At 43.9% G+C, this 22,994-nt stretch overlaps 2 protein-coding genes and 1 non-coding gene across 5 annotated transcripts in view; all 3 read left to right on the top strand.

The window, feature by feature from the left end:
- The window catches only part of UBN2 (ubinuclein 2), a 102,401-nt gene extending 89,994 nt beyond the window's left edge, over window positions 1-12,407 (top strand). For 2 of the 3 annotated variants that reach the window (XM_038388172.2, XM_038388171.2), the window contains exons 15-17: window positions 4,567-4,813; window positions 5,709-5,798; window positions 8,158-12,407. In XM_038388172.2, coding sequence (XP_038244100.1) covers window positions 4,567-4,813; window positions 5,709-5,798; window positions 8,158-8,207 — 387 coding nt within the window. In that variant the 3' untranslated portion in view covers window positions 8,208-12,407. The remainder of the gene's footprint in view (window positions 1-4,566; window positions 4,814-5,708; window positions 5,799-8,157) is intronic. The other variant, XM_038388174.2, reaches the window with a different exon arrangement.
- A 6,091-nt stretch (window positions 12,408-18,498) lies between these two features.
- On the top strand, window positions 18,499-18,571 carry TRNAR-CCU. Its single transcript has one exon. It is a non-coding gene; the product is annotated as a tRNA-Arg (tRNA).
- Window positions 18,572-21,017: 2,446 nt separating this feature from the next.
- FMC1 (formation of mitochondrial complex V assembly factor 1 homolog) lies at window positions 21,018-22,126 on the top strand. The gene is made up of 2 exons (XM_038394964.2): window positions 21,018-21,238; window positions 21,815-22,126. The coding sequence occupies exons 1-2, from the start codon at window positions 21,101-21,103 to the stop codon at window positions 22,016-22,018; spliced, it is 342 nt and encodes a 113-aa protein (XP_038250892.1). The 5' UTR covers window positions 21,018-21,100; the 3' UTR covers window positions 22,019-22,126.
- The last annotated feature ends 868 nt before the right edge of the window (window positions 22,127-22,994 follow it).

Below are 22,994 nucleotides of genomic sequence, written 5' to 3'. Positions count from 1 at the left end.
GGGACATTAATGATCAATCCATTTAGGTTATCCAAGAGATAGTTGGATCCAGATAACTTGATCGCTGTCTAGCTATCTTCATGGGAAGATGATTTTTGAGAGTCGAAGATTTTTTAATCTAGCATACAAGGCATTAAAAGATCAAATGGCTGGAAGTTGAAGCTCGACAAATTCAGATTTGAAGTGGGGCACAAAATTTTAAGTTAGAATAATTAGCCATTGGTGGATTCTCTGTTGCTTGAAGTAACTAAATCAAGACAGAATATCCTTCTAAAAGGAGGATGAACCAGAAGTTATAGGTTTGATGCAGGAATCAGTTGGTGAAATTTTATGGCCTGTGTTGTGCAGGACATCACCACAGATGATCAAAATATGGTCTTCATGGCCATAAAATCTTTTTCTTCTTTGAGTGGTTGCTCATGTCCCTTCCATCTCAGGGGTGTGTGCACCATTGCTGGAGATTTTTCCCTTAATGGTATCCATTGGGCTGCTTTAGCGCCCTCTGGAGCCACACACTTATGTGCAGGTATAAGGAGTGCTGCTGGCCCCGCACCCTCGCAGTTTCTTCTTACCACCCATGGAGTTGTTGGAGTAATCCTCCTTACTTCAGAAAGGCTTCTTGCTAGTGGTTTTCAGACTTTTTCTACATTTGGGGTTGTCATAGTGTAGTGTATATAGTTTCAAGTAGTTTTAGTGTATACATTTAGTGTGAATAATTAGTTCCCATTGAAGAGGGACTTCTTCGCCCCAGGGGATCAGCATGCCCCAATCCCTGGGCTGCAAGCCTGTGCCTGTGAGTGACCCGCACTCCAACTGCTTAAGGCAGCTAGGCAAAACTCGCTTGAAGGACAAGTACCAGATCTGTTGGGACTTCAGATCCTGCATCAAGAAAGACGGGGACATCAGACTGAAGGCTCTCCTCATAGAAGCTGCCCTCAGACCTGTCAAGCCACTCCGATTTGGAGCAGAATACTTCGGCATCGGTTTGAAGTGCTCCCCCGGCACTGAGCTCTTCCCGTTGCCATTCTCCATCTCCAGTGCTGAGGAAGAAGCATAAGAAGTAGCGCAATAAGAGAGGGTGCTCGCTGGTGCAGAAGAGAGGCAAGTGGAGAGAACAGAGTTTAGTGAGACCCAGGCTGAGCCACTCTTCTACCCCCGGACCAATGCTGAGGGCATTGAGCCTGGTGCCGGACCCTCCGTCAACACAAGGAAGCCACCGTGGTGCTAACGGACTTATGGTGCCATCGACCCCACAGGGTTTTCAGGTGGCTAGGGACCTTCTTTCTCTTCTGGTTCTGCCAACCCTAGTGGGGGACCTACCAGCTCCAGTGTCCGGAAGCAGGAGGGAACAGGGTGCATCAGGAACCTTCCTGGCACTGGGTCCCTAAGCACCATCTAGGAGAAAGCCCTACCTGATCCCAGCATCCCTATCTCTGGCATGCCACTGGTCCCCAGACCCCCGGCACCATCTGGAGGCAGAAGTGGGTACCGCTCCAACATTGTTACCGAGAGAAGAATCCTCTTCAGAGTCCAAAAGGAACCTTATGTACCGCCAAAAGGCCATCATCTGTACACAGCGTACTCTCCAAAATAATGGCAGCCTGATTATTAAGTGTAGCTTCATGTTGATAGCTCATTCGACTGCTACTTCATGAGCTGCTGTTGGTTTTGACCTTTTAAAGCTGTAAATGGCTTGGGTCTGAGTTACCAGAGTTCACCTCTTTCATTGTACCTTGCAGCTCTAGGTCAGATCAGAGGCACTTGAGCTGGAACTCTCTCTGTATATGTCTTCAGCCCCAGAATGTTCTTCCCTGCCCTTTGCTCTGCCAGAGCCTGGATTTGTTTACTTTTGAATGTGCTGGAAAGTTCAGCTCCGTTTCTCAGACATTTCACAAGAGAACAGTTGGAAGAGATTAGAGTCATAAAGTTTAAGGTCAGAAGAGATCACCAGATCATCTAGCCTGATCTCCTGTATATCACAGGCCACCAACACTCGCACACTAAAGCCAACAACCAAAATTAGACCAAGTATTACAACCCACAGGAGACACTGCCACAGGCAGAGAATAGGAGGGACTGAGGTGCACCAATGCCTAAGGCCTGTGCAATGGCAGGGAATTATTATATGACTTCTGTGTCTTTGCAGAACTGGTGATTATAATTATATAGGCAGTGAACAGTTGACTTAAGTGATTTTGCATATGATATATGGGTTATTTTTAAAGACTCCTGTCATAAAGGGAAGGGTGACCACCTTTCTGTATACAGTGCTATAAAATCCCTCCTGGCCAGAGGGAAAACCGTTTCACCTGTAAAGGGTTAAGAAGCTAGGTAACCTCGCTGGCATCTGACCCAAAATGACCAATGAGGGGACAAGATACTTTCAAATCTGGAGGGGGGGGAACAAAGGGTTCTGGCTGTCTGTGTGATGCTTTTGCTGGGAACAGATCAGGAATGCAAGCCTTACAACTCCTGTAAAGTTAGTTAGTAATCTAGCTAGAAAATGCGTTAGATTTTCTTCTGTTTAATGGCTTGTAAAATAAGCTGTGCTGGAGGGAATGTATGTTCCTGTTCTTGTGTCTTTTTATAACTTAAGGTCTTGCCTAGAGGGATTCTCTATGTTTTGAATCTGATTACCCTGTAAGGTATTTACTATCCTGATTTTACAGAGGTGATTCTTTTACCTTTTCTTTAATTAAAATTCTTCTCTTAAGAACCTGATTGATTTTTCATTGTTCTTAAGATCCAAGGGGTTTGGGTCTGTGTTGACCTGTACCAATTGGTGAGGATCATTATCAAGCCTTCCCCAGGAAAGGGGGTGTAGGGCTTGGGGGGGATATTTTGGGGAAAGACATCTCCAAGTTGTCTCTTTCCCTGTTTTTTGTTTAAAACACTTGGTGGTGGCAGCATACTGTTCAAAGACAAGGCAGAGTTTGTACCTTGGAGAAGTTTTTAACTTAAGCTGGTAGAATAAGCTTAGGGGGGTCTTTCATGCAGGTCCCCACATCTGTACCCTAGAGTTCAGAGGGGGGAAAGAACCTTGACAACTCCAGAGCAGGAATTGTACTTTCTTTTATGAAAAGCAATTGTTATACATGTTTGTTTTTTCTTGTGGGATGCAGTAGGCCTCCATCTAGTTAGGATCTTTCACTGTTAAGGCTAGTTCAAATGAATTAGTACAAATAAAGCTTTCCATAAATAATCAGGCTTATTTCTTTGTCCTGGCACACCAGGTATTCTAGCATTCCACTTGCTTGCTTTGTATTTTCTTTAACCACCTTCATCTTAGTTTTGTTGTTGATGTAGATAGCAGAAGCTTTCACCATTCTGTCAAGAACTGTCCTCACTTGGTTTCTCCTACCAGAGTCTCTACTAAAATTCAAGGAGATTTCCCCTACATCTTGGTGATCTCAGTTCACTTTTTAAAACTATTATATATTTAATCCAAGTTTACTATTCAAAAACACCCTATTTCCTCGTACTATATTCAGTACATGTCTGTAACTCAGATGTCTGTTACATATCCATGTTGGTTTCCATTCAGACAGGCTCTCTGTTCTGTTTTGTTTTGTTTTGTTTTTGTTTTATTTTGTTTTTCCTTTTTACCTTGATTCTTGAATGAACAAGAATTAATTGGTGAAGGAGGAAGATTGGTGAATGAGCTGGACAGTTGCTGGTATTTCGGTGGCAGGCTAATTAATGCATTTTGGAGGGTATTGAAACCTGAATATTCTTGGTTCTTCTTGCATCCATCCTGGAGATGAAATTAACACAAATGTAATTTGGATATCAGATGGTATGCAGAGATTATATTTTCTCTGAGCAAGATTTTTTTTTTCTGCCTTCCCTCTGAAATTTTCATTAGTGTGATTATGGCCACTTATTTGCAGTGCCATGTATCTCTTGAAATGGAGCCATTTTTAAATATAGTTGTGGTTTTCAGGACTCCTTATTGTAAACATCTCGTTATGAAATCAAAAATCTACTAGTGTACTCAGTGTTTTTAAAGCATATGTTTTGAAGGGGAAGAAGTTCCACACCTCCAAAAATTTCAGAGCTACTCTTACTAGATTAAAAATAACAATGCAAAAAATTAATGGGAAATTTCCTCTTTAGAGCTCTGATTACCCTCCTCCTCATATACAACCAACAAAGAAATGGTGTTATGCCTAGACTGAAGGCAATCACAAGAGATGAACAAGAATGTCATTATGCCTGAATCTTATAAAAGTGGAAATTGTGCTTATATAACAAGCCAAGAATGTGAGGAAAAACTCAAACATTGATAATCAATACTTTTAAGGAATTAAGCTTGGTATTTTAAGGAACACCAGATATAACAAAAACATTTCAATTATTTAAATTTTGTTAACTTTCTATTCTTGGTTTTGTCTCAGTAGGGCTTTGATTCTAAACTCCTCAGATCAGGAACTGTTGTTTTTTTTTCCTGTGTCTGTACAGCACCTAGCACAGTGGGATCCTGGTTCATGACTAGGGCTCCTAGGTGCTACAATAATACTTTCAAAAAATTGCTTATTGTTATTTGTAACCCCTGTCTCTGTACAGTCAACAGCAGGAGCATCATTACTGGCAAATGCCTCACCTTTGACTCTTATGACATCACCCTTGTCTGTAACCAATCAGAATGTGACATCTGCACCATTGACTCCTTTTGGGATGCTGGGTGGCCTTGTTCCTGTGACTGTACCCTTCCAATTTCCCTTGGAGCTGCTTGGCTTTGGGACGGACACAGCTGGAGTAACAACCACCTCAGGATCTACCTCAGCGGCTTTCCACCACAGCCTAGCTCAGAGTAAGTTAAGCTAGTTATTCACACTGCAATGTAATTCAGCAGTAACTGCATCCTTCCTTACTTCACCACTTGCGAACTCAAATTGGGAAGGATGGAAACACCATTGCTTGAGTTACTTTAAAGTTGGACTGGGCAAAGTACAGTGTTATAATATATAATAAGTCTGTAATTGTGTATGATTCTAAAAATTAGTCACAATTTTCTTCAAGATGATGATGAGCACTAACATGTTCATAGTATACAACGGGATTTGAACTTGCTTTTTGTATTCGTTTGTCCCACGTTTTTAGAAGAGAGAACACAATTTTATTAGAGTAGTTTCTGTGCTATAAGTTTTACAAAGCAATGAATCAAAAGACTGGTAATGCAGAGGCACTTGGTCTAGGTCACAGCCATGCTCCCCTAAGTAACTGCTCACACAGAGCCTCTGATACTAGAACCGTTTTTAACTGCAAAGGAGAATATTGACCAGGACAGGATTGATTATCTCCTAGTGTGGAAAAAGCCTTTAGATTTTCCACTTGGATTATTATTGGAGGCAACAGGGCCTTTCTGTTTACTGAAACAGTCCAAAGGATTGCATCTCTAACATGCTCCGTGCACGGGTACTGAATAAACCCATGGTTGAATGGACCAACTTTTGGTGGTGATAATCCATTGGCCCTTTATCCCACATGTGATAGTGCTATCATGTAATTCTTGTTATCTCATATAAGGTTTGGGGTATGGCTTAAAACAAGTAATGGAAATGTGCTGATGTGCATCTAGTTATTTATATAGCGCCCATCAACATAGCTCTGAAAATAAGAAGCTGCTGTTTTTAAACATGACAGCCTTCTTGTATACATTGGATTTGAATTCCTGCTTTCTTCCCCAATCTTTTCATGTCATTCAGATTTACTGAAGGGTTTGCAGCCAGGTGCCCAGCATGCAGCAACACTGTCTCATTCACCTCTGCCTGCTCATTTGCAGCAAGCTTACACAGGTAAGGAAATCCTTTTCCCCTCCTCCCTTTCTCAGAAGTTAAAAACCTAAAGGCCAAATTTATCTTTTTGGCCTAAGAATTTATCTGGGCTTCAGCTTCATTGCTGGGGACCAGATTGATGATGATCTGAAGATAATGAAGAAAACAAAGGAAGTGGCTGGAATGTTCTCAGGCTGCAGTAATGGCAAATGGTGCACATGCTATTGCAGTTTTATGTGTGGAAATGGAATGGTGGGTCTTTCATTCATAAGTTGTCACTACCATTGACTCAAAAGGTCAAAAATCTTGGAGATAGTGAACTTTCTTGCATTGGAAGCTAGAGATCTAAGATTGCAATGAAACAGAATTATTAGTACCCACTAAATTATTTTACTGGTTACAAGATGAATGAGGGACTTATTTGTGGTACCATTCTTCCCCTTTGGAGGTGACGCTGAACTTCCATTTACCAGCTTCTTGATTTTTCTGTAATTCCTTTGTATATGTACAACACCTCATACTTCCAATAGGAGCAGGAGGTTGAAAACTCCTGACAGATTAGCTCAGACAAATATTGTCCCTTCTGAGAGGATTAGTTTGATATATTTTTTTTTTAAGGCAGTATGGTCTAGAGCAAAGATTCTCAAACTGTGGGTCACGACCCCGTTTTAATGGGATTGCCAGGGCTGATGTTAGACTTGCTAGGGCTCAAGGTCAAAGCCCGAACCCCACTTTCTGGGGCTAGGGCTTCGGCTTCAACCCTAGTTGGTAGGGCTCAGATTACTGACCCTCCAACCCAGGGCTGAAGCCCTTCAGTTTTGGAACCCCCGCCCGGATCAGTGGGACTTGGGTTTTGGCCCCCCTGCCCATGACAGTGGGGCTCAAGTGGGCTCAGGCTTCAGTCCCCCTTCCTGGGGTCATGTAGTAATTTTTTGATCAGAAGGGAGTTGCGGTGCAATGAAGTTTGAGCACCCCTGATCTAGAGCTGTAGCTTACAAAAGCTTACGCTCAAATAAATTTGTTAGTCTCTAAGGTGCCACAAGTACTCCTTCTCTTTTTGTGGATACAGACTAACACGGCTGCTACTCTGAAAACTGGTCTAGAGCAGTGCTTCTCTACCTTTTTTGATCCATGTGACAGGATGCTGGGCAGGAATTGCTGAGCCTGCCCTCTGTCATGCCAGCTCCAACAAAGGGAGGTAAATTGGAGCTGGCTAGCGAAACCTGTGCCTAATTGGGAAAGGGGAAACAGCTGCCAGACTATTAGACTATGGCTATATACAGGCCCAGAGGAAGGAAGGGGGGAAGCTAGAGCGGGGTAGCTCTTCCCTTCCGGGTGCTGAGGCTAAGAAATCCTCAAAACTGAAAACCCCAAGCTGTGTAGAGTGAGAAGGTGATGAGATTGCACCCAGTAAATAAACTGCACCAGTGATTGCTGAACCTGAGGGTCTCTGAGTGGTTTTCGGAGAAGAGCAGAGGCAGGACCAAGGGGGACCCTGCTACACCCTGTTACAGTCCACAAGCTCAGTATGGCTGAAAAATCATTCCACAGTTGTAAAGGATTGTGCAATTTAGGACATGGAATTTTCTTGGCTACTTCATGAGTTGTGGCTCAAACAGGGAATGGGGGTCTGAAGTGGGCAGAGGGGAGCTGGGAGTGTTCTTTACTCCACCCACACAATGCTCAGCTGTACAGATTTTAGGAAAAAAGAAAAGGAGTATTTGTGGCACCTTAGAGACTAACAAATTTATTTGAGCTCCACAGATTTTAGGAAGTGCTGTTTCAAGAGCCAGTTCAACCTTTCTTACTCATCTGTTTGCTTCAATAAGTCGTGGCAATAAGTACCATAGGTTGCTTTTTATATGCTTTATTGCAAAGAGTGCTAGAGACACCTGAGGATTAGACTTGGCACTCTCCCAAATGACAATTTAGCTGTTACTTCAAGAAAGAATAGTGTCTTGTGCTGAGTGTTAAGCATCAACAGTACTAATGCAAATTAAATAAGCTGGTGAGAAGGTAATGAGGGAATCCTCCACTCCATGAAGACAGCACATTTTAGTAGTGTTTGAGCTGGGCATCCCCAATTTAAATTTTATTTTTAAAAAATAACCAGAAGCCGCCCACATCCTGTAGACAACTTATCAGTCAGTCACAGCCTTTGGTGCAAACAAGTACTTTCATTTACTGCAAGTCACAGTTGTGCACTCTCACTAGCTGCTGGAATTCACCTATTTGGGGCAACCAACAGGAACACAGTTCAGTATTCTGCAGTGCAGGTTGCTTTATTTATAGTGTAACTCACATAATCACAAGAGAACTTTATACCTGTGTTTCTTTGTTCCTCCTCTTTCTCCCTTCTACCCCCACCCCCAAATTCCAGATGGAGGCCAAAGTAAAGGGGACACTAAGTTACAGCGGAAAACCCAGTGACTTCTGGATGATCAAGGGAGCATGAAGCGGTTCTGATTGGCTGATGGAATCTGCCCAGTTGGGAAAGTGCTTACATGGTCACAGGGCTGCTGTTTCTGTCAATGTTTACATACTCTCATCCTAAGTACTGTGGTGAGAGGAAAGAAGAAAAAGAAAATACTTGATCAAATAGAGGAGGAAAAGGAGGAAAGACTTTCAGGCAAATTGATCATAGTTTGAGCTTACCTAAAGAAACTCAGCCTTTTAAAATCTATTCTGACTGGCAAGTTTCAGTTGTCAAACCCACAGTGGCACAATGTTTACTTTCTGGGTAATGCCTAATGATAAGGAGGAAGCATGAAGAGCGATGGAGTAAATTTCTCCATCTATCCTGGGAGGTAGGAAGCCACCCACTTTAACAATTTGAAAGAATATAAATGGGCCCTGCAAAAGAATGCAAAAGAATATAAATGGGACTTGAGTGTATTATATGGTTGTGGACCTTACGTAGTGCAGACCAGAGATGGTCTGCTGCTTGGGCACTCTTGGTGTAAATAAGAATAAACTTTCCACAGGTAGTTTCTGATGCAGACATTTGTCCAACGTTACCTCTTTGGAAAAGCCTAATGAATACAGGCCCTGTTTGGTTTTGTGGGTACTGTGGCTAAAGCAGTCTCATTACTCCCCAGGCTGAGCTCCCTTTCAAAGAGAGAATCCTGTTGGAGAGGCAAGAGAAGGGTAAAGAGCGGTTTACATTACTCTCTACTCCCAAGTTAATTTAGCACAGAGTGTTTGGTATTTAAAGAAAAAATTCTGTCTTTTTTACATAAAATGGAATCTAAATTTTTGTTTCAGATCAGGCAGCATTCTTATTTCCCCACACCCAATTTTTTTGAAGATGGACACTATGCTTTTCCACCCTTAAACTTGTTTCATTTCTTCAATTGGTTCTCCTTGTGTATCTCTGCTATTACAGTGTAGAATCTACATCCTTCATAAAACACAAGGGCACTTCCTCATCCCTGCTGGATCTGTTCCCTCTTCCATCCAGCTACTTTCAAAAGCTAGACATGGTAGTGAACCCTTCAGCTCAGGAGAGCTGGATGCGGCTTACTTCAGAGCCAAGTTATACTGCTTCAAGCATTAGCCAAAGAGGAATCATTCAAAAGCAATCTGGGGTGCCTTTTCTCCTCCTGGGGCTGAATGTGTTGTCTGTCTCTTTAGCATTCCTGGCCCCTGCTGGCCTGGGGTACTCATGACCTGACTCTGCCCTGCATGGTATTACAAGACAGCAAGGCTGGCTTTCATTTTTGGATAGCAATATATTGGGTAGTTCATTTGTGCGTTTAGGAAACGTTTAGCACACATTGCACTTTTGATAATAGGACAGAAGATTAAATTAGATTAAAACTTTATTGTTGAGTCCCATCTTTCTATAAGTGGAAAGAGAAGCATGGCAGAAGCTGCAATGTAAAAGTAAGAAAGTATGGGATCTTCTGATCTGGAAATCACAGTTTCTGATTTGAGGCCCTTTCTCTTGCAAATCCAGTATATCCCTGTGATCAAAGATGCTGGAATTCTAGTCTGTCTTGAACTTTCCAGTAGTTCTGATCCGAGATTGTACTTGTGACTGACGGTCACCTCACACCTTCCAAGTACAAACTTCGACCTCTGGCTATTAAATCTCTAGTGTTTTTGCTAGACTAACTTTTAGCTTTCCATTTTCTTTGACATGTGAACTATTTTTCTTAAGACCAGACAACAGTTCTTTTTTCTATTTAGATCTCTTTAATTTTATATATATATAAATTATATATAAACATGAATTTAAAATAATATATATTGTATATATCATATAAAAATAAATGAATGTTGGGTTGAGCCCAGCAATAAAGGATTTTGCACAAAGAATTTCTGTAAAGGACAGATTGAACCAAAATAAGATCCATTAGGTTTTGAATTTCACCCCTGCGGCACTAGGCAAATTGTGTTTTTCTGATAATGTAAGTGTTCTGTAGGTGGCATGTTGGTAGACAAAATTACAACTCTTAGCATCAAGATTAATTTCAAAAAGGGTGTATATATTCATACAGACCCTGGCATTCCTACTCGGATGAAAATTCTCCCAAGACATAAGATTTCATTAACTATTCAGAATGTAGCATCCAAGTTTTGTTTTTGTGTGATGCTTTACCCCAGGAAGGGAGGAAGGAAGCAGATTCTGTGAGGTCAGAATTTTTTGACCTATGCCAAACGTAGCACACTTCTAACAATGCATGTAGCTGAGGGGCTGAAGTGGAGAGCCACCCAGCAGCAATATGTGGAAAAGACCCCTACCCCAAGAGAACTCTGCCCTCTTCTATACTTCCTCCCTCAAAGTGTCTCACTCATATTGCCATCCTTTACTTTCATACTTTTTTTTTTTAAAGTGAAATTCTAGATCTAGTGACAGGTACACAATTGACAGACCTGGAGATTGGAGCCCTTTATCCATACAGCACAGACAATGACAGCACAAGTTTCCTTTCTCCCGCAAGTGTGCCTCATTTGCAGAGTATCATCTCTAGGATTGAGAGGTTTCCACAGCCCATTCAGTCGTTGGCCTGTTTGCTGAGAATGGTAACAAGAAGACATATTAGTACTAGTTTTGGAAATAGTTGTATGATGTGAAACTGAACTGAGGTCACAAACTCATTTCATATAGGCCACTGAAAACAGTTCTTGGAGTGTAACTATTTTTAGTCACTACCAGTCTGGTGGGCCACTTTGGAATCAAGCGACCCAAAGGAGAAAGATTCTGTGTTCCAACCCCTTCTGTATTCTCCACTTGTTCAACCCAGAAAGGCCAGGTCAAAAGATAACTACAGAGTAATTCCCGGGATTTTTGCAGAACGGGGCAGCATGAGCAGATGTGCAGTGAAGGATATCTGCAACATCCCAGTGCAAAATTAGACTAATACACTTTACTACTCCTTGCATAGCAACTTGTTGTTTAAGCTGTTTTTCAAGAGTTACTATTTTTAAGGGCCTTTGGTAATATATATAAGCTGTTGTACATACTAAACCCTCAGTATTCACAAGCAATAAGAGCCAGTTGAGCTGTTTTCCTGGGCAGCTGACCTTAATTTGGGGATTGTACGTGAGCTGGAGTATCAGGCTCACTCTGAACCTCAAATAATGCAAGCAATAATTTCAAACACAGGTTTTAGATGCTAAAAACCTTTTGGGTAATGCCTTCTGCTACATGTTCCAAAGCTCCAAAAGGCATAGGTAGCAATTTTAAATCCTGTGGGAACTTTGCAAATAGAGAAAGGAGCTAGTCTAGGTGAACCACAACCTGCAAAATTTCTAATAATTTGGATCATTATTGCTGTGTTCTCCACCTACCCAAGATAGATGTTGATGACCTAAATCGTTATTTTTTGCCCATCATTCTATATTATTTTGCTATTAAAATACATTAGTAATATTGAGTCACCAAATCATGAGTGGATGCTGTGGGTTTAACATCTGTTTTCAGCTAATCAGAAATGACTTTTAATTACCTGGGTTCTGCTTTTTGTTTGAATCCTGTTAAGGCTGTTTGATGCATAGATTTTGGGTGAAGCAGGCACACAAGGTCTTGTTCCTTTCCCCCACTCCAACTGCCTGACACTTCCTCCACACTCCTCCTCCACTTGGTCCAGGACACGAAAGCAGAGAAATCCTGCAACTCTCCCAAGCTGCCATCAGTTGTGCAAACCATAACCTTCTGGGGGTTGTCTCTTAGGACTCCAACTAACTTTATCACTTTTGCTGCTACATTTGTAAAATGAACTTTTGGCTGTATTTATTAGCAAATTTTAATCTAGTTTACAGTTCGTTTTTGGAGTAGTTTTTGCCCACAGATGGATTAGGAGTGATGGGGTGTTTGATTTTTTTTTTTTGAGTGCATTGTTAAAGGCACAGTGATCCCTCTTCTATTTTAGTTTTGGACTTTCTTTGAAGATGGAATTGCAGGAAAAAGCAAAACCTGCAGTCAAGCAAAGCTCTGGAAGGTTTACACCCCGGACTCCAGCTCCCCATTTTTTGCTAAGATGGGGATTACAATAGGGACACTTGCTGTTTTGTTTTCTTAAAATGAACCAGAAGGTAAATGTGGTAGGTAAATGACTGGTTAATTAACACTTTATGCAATTTTAATTTTATAGAAGTTTAAAAATAAAAGTTGGTAGATTCTGATTGGTCCTAGCTCTGGTGAAATGGCTGTTACCCCTCCATGACTTACTTGATTCAGGCCTTTGTCCTTTGTTTAAGTGCCTTTTCTTTATTTTATTTCCCCCTCTCCCTTCCTTTAAACTGTTCTCAGAGATCCTAAAGTGCTGTGAGGCATTTGGGAGAAAAATTTTAAACTTGCCAAGATGACTTTATGCTGTTATACTATTTTCCCTTTTGTAAAAAGTGTGTGTGTGTGTGTGTGTGTGTGATAAGTTATAGCTGCTGTACCATGGCATTCATTCTGTATGCTCTCTCACACACAAAGCAGTATTCCTAAGAATCCTGCTTTCCTTCGAAAGGTGGACATTTGGGCACAGATGACAGTATAGTGAGGTGTGGGAGGGGTGATGAGAGAAAGGAGTTTAGTGGGAAAGGAATTTGATGTATTTCCCTTTGGAGGTCTATGTTTGAACCTTGTTTAGGTCGCAAATGAAATTAGTTTGGTAGTCTCAATCTGTCTACCTGTAAATATTAGACTGTCTCTCATAACCACTCCTAGAGTTTGGCACAATTCCCCACAACTGATAGCCCTTTTAGTAGAGGAGACAGCTAAAATACTAGGTTGCAACAAGTCTGAATTGAGATGTATTACAGGGAAGCTTGCATGGTGATATCCACATCTGCCTGACATTAGTCATGCCATCTGTCTCTAGCTTAAATTAGTACTTACGTTCACCAAAGTTGTGCCACTTTCTCACATGCAATAGATGAATGGAGTAGGCTTCTTTATATTGTTATCAGCAAATTAGTCTCAGTACAATTTAAAACCTTGCTATAATCCACAAACTGCTTAAATCACACACTAAAAAAAGTGCATTTTTCCAGCTCTTAGCAAAGATTGGAGTAAAGTGTCATGTTGTTGAGACTTCATTATTTGTAGAAGATCTACTAATTAACAATATAAAGAATTACAATACATCTTAACTACAGTGATCAAACTAAATGAACATATGTTTTCTTGGTTTATTAAATTTTGCTTGTTATATGATAAGCAATCTGCTAATAGGCGTCCAAGTGATTTAATGCAAATTAGCAAGGTTTTACTATATGCTGAAAATAACTGAACAGATGTCTAGTTTGCATTTCTATAAAAATGTTCAGAGAAATCAGTGTTGACTAGTCAAAAGCAAAATCAGATGTTGACTAATGCTGAATGTTGCTCAGCCTACGATAAGAAACGTAAGTAGGCTATGGTGGTTCTGTGAGGTATTTACTAGGTAGTGTGACCGGGTTGGTCTGGTTGCAATGTGGAGGAGGAAAGAGTGGGTTTTCCCCTTCCAGAAACCAGATCAAGGTTTGAGAACTTCCCTCCCTAATTAGGAGCAGAGTTAATGTAGGGAGCAAGGTGGGCTGTCAAGTAACAGGCTTTGGTTTTGTGAGAGAAAATAGGGTATGGACGTAATTTTATTTTTTAACTTACCTGAAAACTTTTTTTAACCTACTGAAAATCATGTATCTATCTAATCTGTGATCCTGCCAGCACAAAGCAGCCCCAAAGCTGGCTTACCCACCTTTCCTGAGACCCAGCAATTCCAGGCTGTTAACATAGCCCCTTGGGGCTATGGGTATGTGAAGTAACTTAGAGAATCTATGAATCTGCTCCAAGGGACAAGCCTGGCATGCAACTGTCCCAGGATCGGGGGGAACACATAGGTGCCCTCCAGCCATGTGTGCACTCCCTACCTGAGTTGTGCTGTGCTCTCCTTAGCTGAGGCAAAGGATGTCTGTCTACATTATTAGTATCCAACATGTGATAACTGTAACTCTATAGAGCAACTCTTAGAATGAAGAAAATCTTTTTGCTACTTATTCCATCTTTCTAGAAATGAACTGCAACTTCTCTTTTTCTCTCACCACCCCCTTCTGGCTGTAAAGCAGTAAACTGCTAATAATTTTTTAATACTAATGAAAGTGTCCAGTACAAGTGGGATACACTACCTTTGGTTAACTTTGACAGTGTTATTGACTGCCCAACAACAAAATAAAGGATGTGAGAGGGGAAGATCTGTTGTCCAACCAAAACAAGTTGGGAGATACTACCAAGTTTAAGATAAACCAAATAACTGATGACACCCAGAATTTATTTGGAACTGATTAATTTCCACCTGTGGGGGGGGGGGGGAAACTGTTTTGTGTTCTCAGCTTTTTCCAGATAAGGCCTTAGTTTGATTAGTAGTCATGAATATCAACTATGCAGATAAGTATTCTTTACATATTCCAGTGTTATGTACACTCCTCACCCTGCCCCCATTAACAAATGTTAAACTTCTACCCAAAGAAACAGGACATAGTTTTTGAATGTCTGTACTACAAAAAAATATTTTTTTCTAACAGGGAAAATGAACTTTGTATTCAAAAAAAAAAAAAAGAAAAAAACCCATTCTCTGGTGCAAACTCTAGTGTCAGAAGTGTAATGAAATGGCTTTTGAAGGGAGACTAAAATCTCCAGTTGTTAATAGGTTTGATTCTGAGAGCTTTAGATAGTTGCACAATATTCAGCTCTGCAGAACTGGACCAAGAAGCCACAGCAATCTAATGTATAGATTACACTTTTGGGTGGGTGAGGGATTGATTTCCTGTACCCTTCCTACCACCAAAATATAGGATTTAGTAAATGCAATGTTTAGTGAACTGACTGTTTTTAATTAAGGGGAGATTTTAGCTGGTCAGTGGCTGGATCTCTTATAGATGGAATCTCTTCTAAATAGAGGCTGAATTGGGATCCCCACTGCCTTCTTATTCACTGCTCAATGTTGCACTTGTTACAGCGAAACAATCCAGCTCAGAGGCAAGAGCTGTAATGAATCTGTTTTAAAGTCAGTATTTCTATCTTGCTGTAGCAATTTGTGCAATTTTCTTGAATACATTCTCAAGGTTTAGACTGGGATTTGTTTCTCTCCAGAATATTTATTTAGGACTGTTGATTTAAAGAAGTAAAATACATTACACTATTAATTATTCCTCTCTACTTCCCCCAAAAAGTCTCTGCTGAGCATTGTTATATTTTAGCAGTTAAATTAGTCCCTTTTCTATGTGATTTGTCTCCCTCTTCCAGCCTCCTTCCCCTGAGGGTCGGGGATCAAATGCATTTTTATGGTTAAGTAATCCTTAGAATGCTGGTAATTTCTAGGCTACCAGTCAAAGGTGCTTACTATAGGAGGGTATCTGTTGTTCTAATTTAGAGAGAGAGAGAGAGAGAGAGAAAGCACTGTACTAGAACTCTTCCTTGTGAGCAGACATGGATGAGTCCTTTTACCTCTGCCTAGTGAAGGCATTTGCTCAACAGCAGAGCTTCCAAGCTTAAAAGCTACTTATTCTAATTGCAGCAAGTGTCCCCTCAGTGGCAGGGTTTAGGCTGCAGTATCCTGTTTGCTGTTTCATTCAAAAATATATGAAAGAGTTAACCAGCTTAATTCTACTTGGCTGGCTGGTGCTCTTGAGAATGTAGATTATGTAAAGTGAGGGGCTGAGGGCTCTTTACATGGGTACTTCCCTGACTGTCATTGCCAAGTTTAGAACAAAAAATTAGCGAGTGCTTATTGTGCCTCAACTAAATTAAAAAGAAACTGTCAGTATATAGACTTTTGTGATCCTCCTTAATCCCAAGAAAGGGAATGTACAATTCCTGTGCGATGGCAGACATATTTGAAGTGGGGATTCTGTGATTTTTTTTTCTTTATTTTATTCCACACAAATTCACATGTCTACTTGCTCCTTAATGCCTGCTTACTTCAGAACATGGGGAAAAGCCCTTGGCTTGGTGAAAGAGAGAGAAGGCCCACGTGCTTATCTGATGAACTCCCCGGTAAAATGCTTCCCCCATGTGACAAGAAGTATGTATAACAGCCCTTGAGGAGAGGGGCCTGAATAACCAAATCCAGCTACTTATTGGTGATGGGTGCCAATTACTCTGGTTTTGTTTTTTTTACAAAGATGTGTTCCACTAACTTAAAGGGATACTGTATTTTTAAACAAGTGATTTTTTATTTCTCTCTCCTTTTAAAACTGGACCTGAATACAAGTTTTGAGTTGATTTTTTTTTGTAATAATCTCAGGACCTGAAAGATTGTAGCATTTAGGGTGTCTTAAAAATTATGTACTGTACCAGCCATGGATTTTGTAAATATACGTGTCTCCCTTTTTTCTATTATTTTAGTTTAAAAAAAAAAAAGTGTAAGGCTCTTTGCCAGAGGAACTGATGCCTGCTTAATTTCCATCCTCAACTGGAGCAGGAAAATGGGGGAGCTGCTGCCACAAAAGCCTGCACCAGTTTCAAATGTGTTTGCTTGCTGATCAGTTTAATACATGCTAGCCATTTAACTGGGAAGCTAGAGTTTCCTGTGTGCATTCCCAAGTGTGGTTGGCAGTGCTTTGTCCATCTGGGAGGTTCCTGATAAAACTCTTCACCTTGATACTGTGATGTTTTCCCTTTCCTCCCAAATATTTGGGTTTATCGTTCTACATTTTGCAGGACAGTTCAGATTTGTTTGACAGGTTGCATATCTGACATTCTGCAAGAATAGCTGGTGGAACATAATTCCTTTTATCATACTTTGGTCCCGCAGGATAAAATTGCAGAGAAGGCAGTGCTATCCCATAACCACATATGTGCACTCATTCTTGCAGATCTCAGTAGGGTAACTGAATCTACTGAACCTGCGTCACAGGTCCCAAACATGTTCTGACCCTTCCTACTTTCACTGTCCTAAACCGGGTGCTGAGATTTTTTTGGCAATAGGCTTGCTCTGAGATTCGAAGTAGCTAGCAGACCTGTGTTCTAAAGTAAGAGCCTTATTCAATTGAGTGTAGATGTTTCCTGTCCTTAATTGGGACAGTGTTCTTTTTCATGAGTGTATTTTTCTTTTGTATGTGTCACGTGTCTGTGCTGTATTAAATAAAGAGGAATGTACATATTAGCACTGTGTGTGGTTGTGAGATAGATGTAAATAGTCCAGTCTTTATGATGCTGAGAAGTTATCTATCTAAGCTTTCCGCTATAGCTGCCTTCATTCCAGCTGTTGGTTCAAATAAGTTACAATTCCATCAGAGATCCACTGTCAGGTAACATGATCAATCCCTCACTCTTTGGGGAAGAACACCTCATCTTCAGCCTGCAAGCAGCAATAATGGGACAGAGCGGGAGGAAGATTCACAACTACACCGGGTGGGGGACTGGTAGCTATGATTAAAGAAACGTGTAAAGGCAGGGGTGTTAAACTGCATCTTATCTTCCCCTTCCCACCCCCACCAACAAGGGCTGGTTTTGCACACGGTGGTGGGGCTGGGCCACTAGGTCTTGTTCTCAGCTTTGCTCTAACCCCCCCCCCCCCCCCGGCCTGTATCTCATCTGCTCGTTTCTGACACTGAAGAGCTCTGCGCTGAACTTTGATTGGCCCACAGCATTAGCGCAACTGGCCTGCGACTGCAGAGGGGCGAGTCTTCAATTAGCCGGGGGAAATGTTGGCCCAGGTTTGGTCGATGAATTAACCCCGACGCCCACGCGTCAGAAGCTGCTGACCGTGCCCCAGAAAACTCAGTCCGCCCGGGGCTGGTAGCGGGGTGTGTTGGGGGCGAGCTGAGCAGCGCTACCTGCTCGCCACCGGCACGCGGCGCCGCTTGCTCCCCCTATGGGCCACCCAGCATGTGGCAGCCTAGCGCGGCGCCGAGCGGGAGCGGGACATGACCTCACGGTCGCGGCGGTGAGCGCCCGGTGATGGTCCTGGCACGCAGCGGGGCCGCCCGCTTTGCTCCGTGGCCTCCCCAGGTCAATGTCGGGGCCAGGTTCTAAGGCCACGCGCCGGCCCCAGCGCCATCGTCGCCCGACCGTACTCACGGTCTTCGGGTAAAACTACATTTCCCAGCGTTCTGTGCGGGGAGAGCGGCCATTCCCATGACGTGGTGTGCGGACACGGTAAGTCCCAGGAGGCTGTGCGCACAGCTTCCTGTCTGCAGTTGACAGGAGGGTGCTAATAGAATGGCCAATCGGTGTTCATTAAAGGGAGGAGGAGTCGGAGGTAGGGAGAAATGAATGAATGAAGAACAGCGTTTCGTGGCAGCCCCAGTGGCCTAATGGATAAGGCATTGGCCTCCTAAGCCAGGGATTGTGGGTTCGAGTCCCATCTGGGGTGAGGGGAATTTTTTCACTCTCCCCAAATCGTTTACCCGTTTGCTGGGGGTAAGTCCTTGCACAGGATGCTTTCAAGTCGGCGGGGGTGGACTGAAGTCACTAGAAGTGACTTGTGCCCAATAGAACCTTATGAATAACTCTGAACGGCTTGAGGTGAGCCGAGGTGACGCGTAACAGTTGCTCGCCCTCCCAGCGGACACTGCCTTTGACTGACTGCCCCGCAGTGCGGGGAGGAACCACACTCTATCTTACTGAACCTGAGCAACATACACTTGTGTATTAATATCATGCGTTTGGCTTCAAACTTACGAGACTTTATTAAACGTGGGGTTTTTTTTATTTACCCACATCCCAAAAAGCAAATAAAAATAACCCAAAATGTCTTATTTTAAAGGGTTTTTTTAGCGCTTGGGGTTGATAATATTATATGGCGATCCGGTTCAATAATATTGATTGATTGATAACATTAATCCGGATAATATTATATGGCGATCCCTCTGGTTGCCCGCCCCCTCCCCCACTCTGGGAACACAGATTTTGGCAAATTCAGCAAAACAAGTTGATTGGTTCATTAACAAGTGGAAGACAAAATATATGGCTATCAATGTCCCAGAAGCAACCATTAGACTGGGTGAAGAACCACTAGAAGACAGGTGGGCAAACTTCTTGGCCCAAGGGCCGCATCTTGGAATAGAAATTGGAAAGAGTTTCTTGCAACATCAGAAACTCTGAAGTAAAACAATCAGTGACATGAAGACAATGGACATATTTAGGACACACATTAAGAATGACAACATGACTTCTATGGCAAGTGATCATATGAACAGGCCACTTAGAGGAACATTCCACAGACCAATTGAAAAAGAAGCCAAATCCATCAACATGACACTCAGAAGCCTGAACAGACCAGCACAAGAATGAAATAAATGGCAGAAGATAATGAATGTCCTGTGCTCCAGAGGATGAAGGGGAGTTGGTGGTGGGATTGATTTTTTTTTTTTTTTTAGCTTTTAGGATTCATGTTTTTTAGGTGTTTTCCTAAGTAAGAAATAGAAACTTTTAAATTAAAGCTGAGAGGCTCATGGCCTCATTTGACTCCAGTGGTTGGGCTCACAGAAAAACAGATAGCAAAATTCAAAATAAAATAAAAGTAACACTAGCTTGTGAGCACTGAGCCGTGCACACCAGTTTGTTGCTGTAGATCTGCTCACAAGACACTAGGACTGCAAACACTCATTTGTTTTTCAAGTGCTACTCATCAGACCTAAGACTCCAGGCACTCAAAATACAGCAAAGGAGGCTTTAAAATAGCTCAGATGCCGAAAGCTCATGTAAAACTCATAAGGAAAAGTGCTAGGTTTCAGAGTAGCAGCCGTGTTAGTCTGTATTCGCAAAAAGAACAGGAGAACTTGTGGCACCTGAGAGACTAACAAATTTATTAGAGCATAAGCTTTCGTGAGCTACAGCTCACTTCAGCGGAATGCATCCAATGAAGTGAGCTGTAGCTCACGAAAGCTTATGCTCTAATAAATTTGTTAGTCTCTCAGGTGCCACAAGTCCTCCTGTTCTTTTTAAGGAAAAGTGCAAGTCACTTGTTTAGTCTGGATTGGTCTCCTGCCCAGCATGAGTAGCCCACGTGTCCCTGTCTCAGCTCGTCACTCGCCCGCCTGCTAGAGCCATTTCGCTCTGCACGGGCAGGGCCGGGTGGCGGGGTGGGTTTGTGTGCCCACCCCCCGTTTGGTTCAGAACGTGTTACGGGCTAATTTCCCTCCGGCGCAGCGGCTGAGGCCTGTGAGCTTGGCAAGCGACACAAAGTAACCCGCGCTGCGCCTGCCCCGCGGTGGGGCGGTACGTGCGCCCGGCCCCGGCAGGGAAGGCAGCGAGTGGGGCGGTGCCGGGGCCTCAGCGACTGACAGAGGGGGGCCGGGGCCCCGCCCGGCGGGATGTCCGGGCATGGGGCACCCCGGCGCCGGGCGCTGCTGAATGACACCGCGCCGCAGCCCCCCACCCGCAAGGCCCGGGTGTGCGACAGCCCCCTGCCCCCTTCCGAACTCGGGCAACAAACGGGACTCGGGGGGGGGGGCACTAAGGCCGCTAGGGCCGGAGGCCAAGACCGCGCCAGAAGCTCCGCCCCGCAACGCAGCCAGCGCGACTCCCCGAAGCTCCCTCCCTCAATTGCAAATCCGCCTCGGTGCTCGATAGGCCGCCCTGCCAGCGCTTCTGGTGCCCGCGATCATGCAACTCGGCCCTCTATAGCGCATCCTGGCGGAGTCTCTCCTGAGGGCGCTTTGCTGGCTCGTGCGGCGCCTGCTCTCTCCGGCCGCCCTCCCTGACCGCCATGGATAATTCAGCGCCCGATTGCGCCGCCTCCCCGGGTTTGTTTGACTTTTTTTTAGCGCTCTATTGCTCTCCCCTAATTGGGGGGGCGTCTGCGCCAGATGGCTGCTTCCCATTGGCTGATTGGTGAGGCGGCTGCACCCCATTGGCTGAGGGCACAGAGAGACGGGCGCAGAAGGGGAAGATCAAGAAGATGGCGGGTCTGGGCTCGCCGCTCCGTACCCTACGGAGCCTCGTTCGGGAGCTGCGCTACGTGAGCGCCCAGGCGGGCCGCCCCTACCGGGACACAGCGGCCTATGGGCACCTCAGGGAGGCCTTCCGCGCCCACCGGGTACGGGGCGGGACGCCGCTGGCCGAGCCACCTCCTCCCCCCCCCCCACTGTAGGAAGCGGCCGGCAACGCCCCCATGGCTCCGCCCCTCCCGCGCGGCCTGGGGAGTTCGCTAAACTCCAGGCAGGGCTCAGAGGCCGCCCCCACAAACCACGAGCCAGGGCGGGGCGCTGCTCTCTGCTGCCCCCTGCAGCTAGCACCTGGCCGGGGCTCCGCCAGCACGTTCTTCGCCTGGCGGGCGGGCCGCGCCCCGGAACCGCAAAGTCAGGCCGCGCTCTTCGCCCGGAGGCCTCAGCCCGGGCCCTGGTTTGCCGGTTACCCGAGCCGGCTGCTCGGGCGGGGCAGAACTCGGCCTCCGGAGTGGAGCTGAGTGGACCCAACAGTCCCGCCGCTGCAGGAGCCGGAGCGAGCACGTGGCGCTCAGCCAGCCCCCGGCTGCCCAGGGGCCGTTTTTATACCCGCCCTCGCCTTGGTGGGGCAGAAAGGTCACTGCGTGCCTTGAACAGCAGGGGCCCTGTAGCTTGTCTGCCGGGCGGGCATGTGCTAAGCCTGTTGTCTGGCTTCCTCCTGTCTGCAGGTCACCAGTGAGAAACTCTGCAGGGCCCAGCATGAGCTGCATTTCCAGGCTGCTACGTATCTCTGTCTGCTGCGCAGTGTCCGTCGACACCTAGCGCTTCACCAAGAGTACCACGCCAAAGGAGAGCGCTCCACTGAGGAAGCTGCTGGCCTTGTGGGCCTTAAACTGCCTCAACAGCCAGGAGGGAAAGGATGGGATTCATAGGGAGGGAAGAGTTCGCTAGAATGTTTGCCGCTCACAAGGACTTAAAAATGACATTTGCTTGTTACAATTCTTATTTATTGTTAAATAAAACAGTTTATTGAAACTTCATTTAGGTTTCCTCGCTTAGGTTTTCTATTATTCCTAGGCTTAGATTCTCACCTGAAGGAGACACAATCTGCTTATCAGATGCTAGTTCCTGATATGACGGACAACATCCAAGGAACCAGGGCAAAACTCTCCCCTGACATGAGTGTTGATTTGTCTCATCTTCTAGAAACTTTCCTTCAAACAGTTATTTTCTAGCTGTCTTCCATGTAGTAATTGGCCCTTTTAAGAGCAAAGGCAGCTTGTAAGAAAAATACCAGAGGATTCTTAAGGAGCACAAGAGGTCAAGACCTCAAATCTATGCTTATTTGGAAAGATTTCACTAGCACCTACCACCACTATAGCTCATGCAATAGTAATTCAGAGAGAAGAGCACCACCTACCAAATCATCAGTTTCTACTGTAGCTGGGTTTTTTAAATTTCTTCAGAGAATAAAATTGGGTTTTCTCTAATGCCTTCAATATGTTGTAATCTTAAATGTTTCATGAAAGAGACCTGAGGGACATTTGTAAGTACGTGGATTATGTATATAAATATGGCTACTATTCTTTGCATACATGCTGGAATACTAAAGGGGGGGGGGGGACAAAAAAAAAAACCAGCAACATGCTTTTCCCCATAGTCAGTAAATCAAGGTCTTCAACCTTTCATCATCCACCCAACTTTGAAAAAAGTTCTATCCCCAACTGCCTACTTCAATGAAGGGAAGAGGGTATGAACTCCAAAGTCATGGGGTCTTCATGGAGAATGCCCTACCAGCAGCTACTCTGTTGATCTCAAGTATAAAAGTATCACACAAAGAGAAGTGGCATCTCCTGTAGAAAGCTCCCAGGCCATTTAGGGTTTGATAAGTCAAACTACTTGAAAGCC

Source organism: Dermochelys coriacea, chromosome 1 (assembly GCF_009764565.3).
Source record: "Dermochelys coriacea isolate rDerCor1 chromosome 1, rDerCor1.pri.v4, whole genome shotgun sequence".
In the NCBI taxonomy this organism is placed as follows: domain Eukaryota; kingdom Metazoa; phylum Chordata; order Testudines; family Dermochelyidae; genus Dermochelys; species Dermochelys coriacea.
Note: the sequence above shows the minus strand (reverse complement) of the source record. Positions and strands in the feature narration are given on the sequence as shown.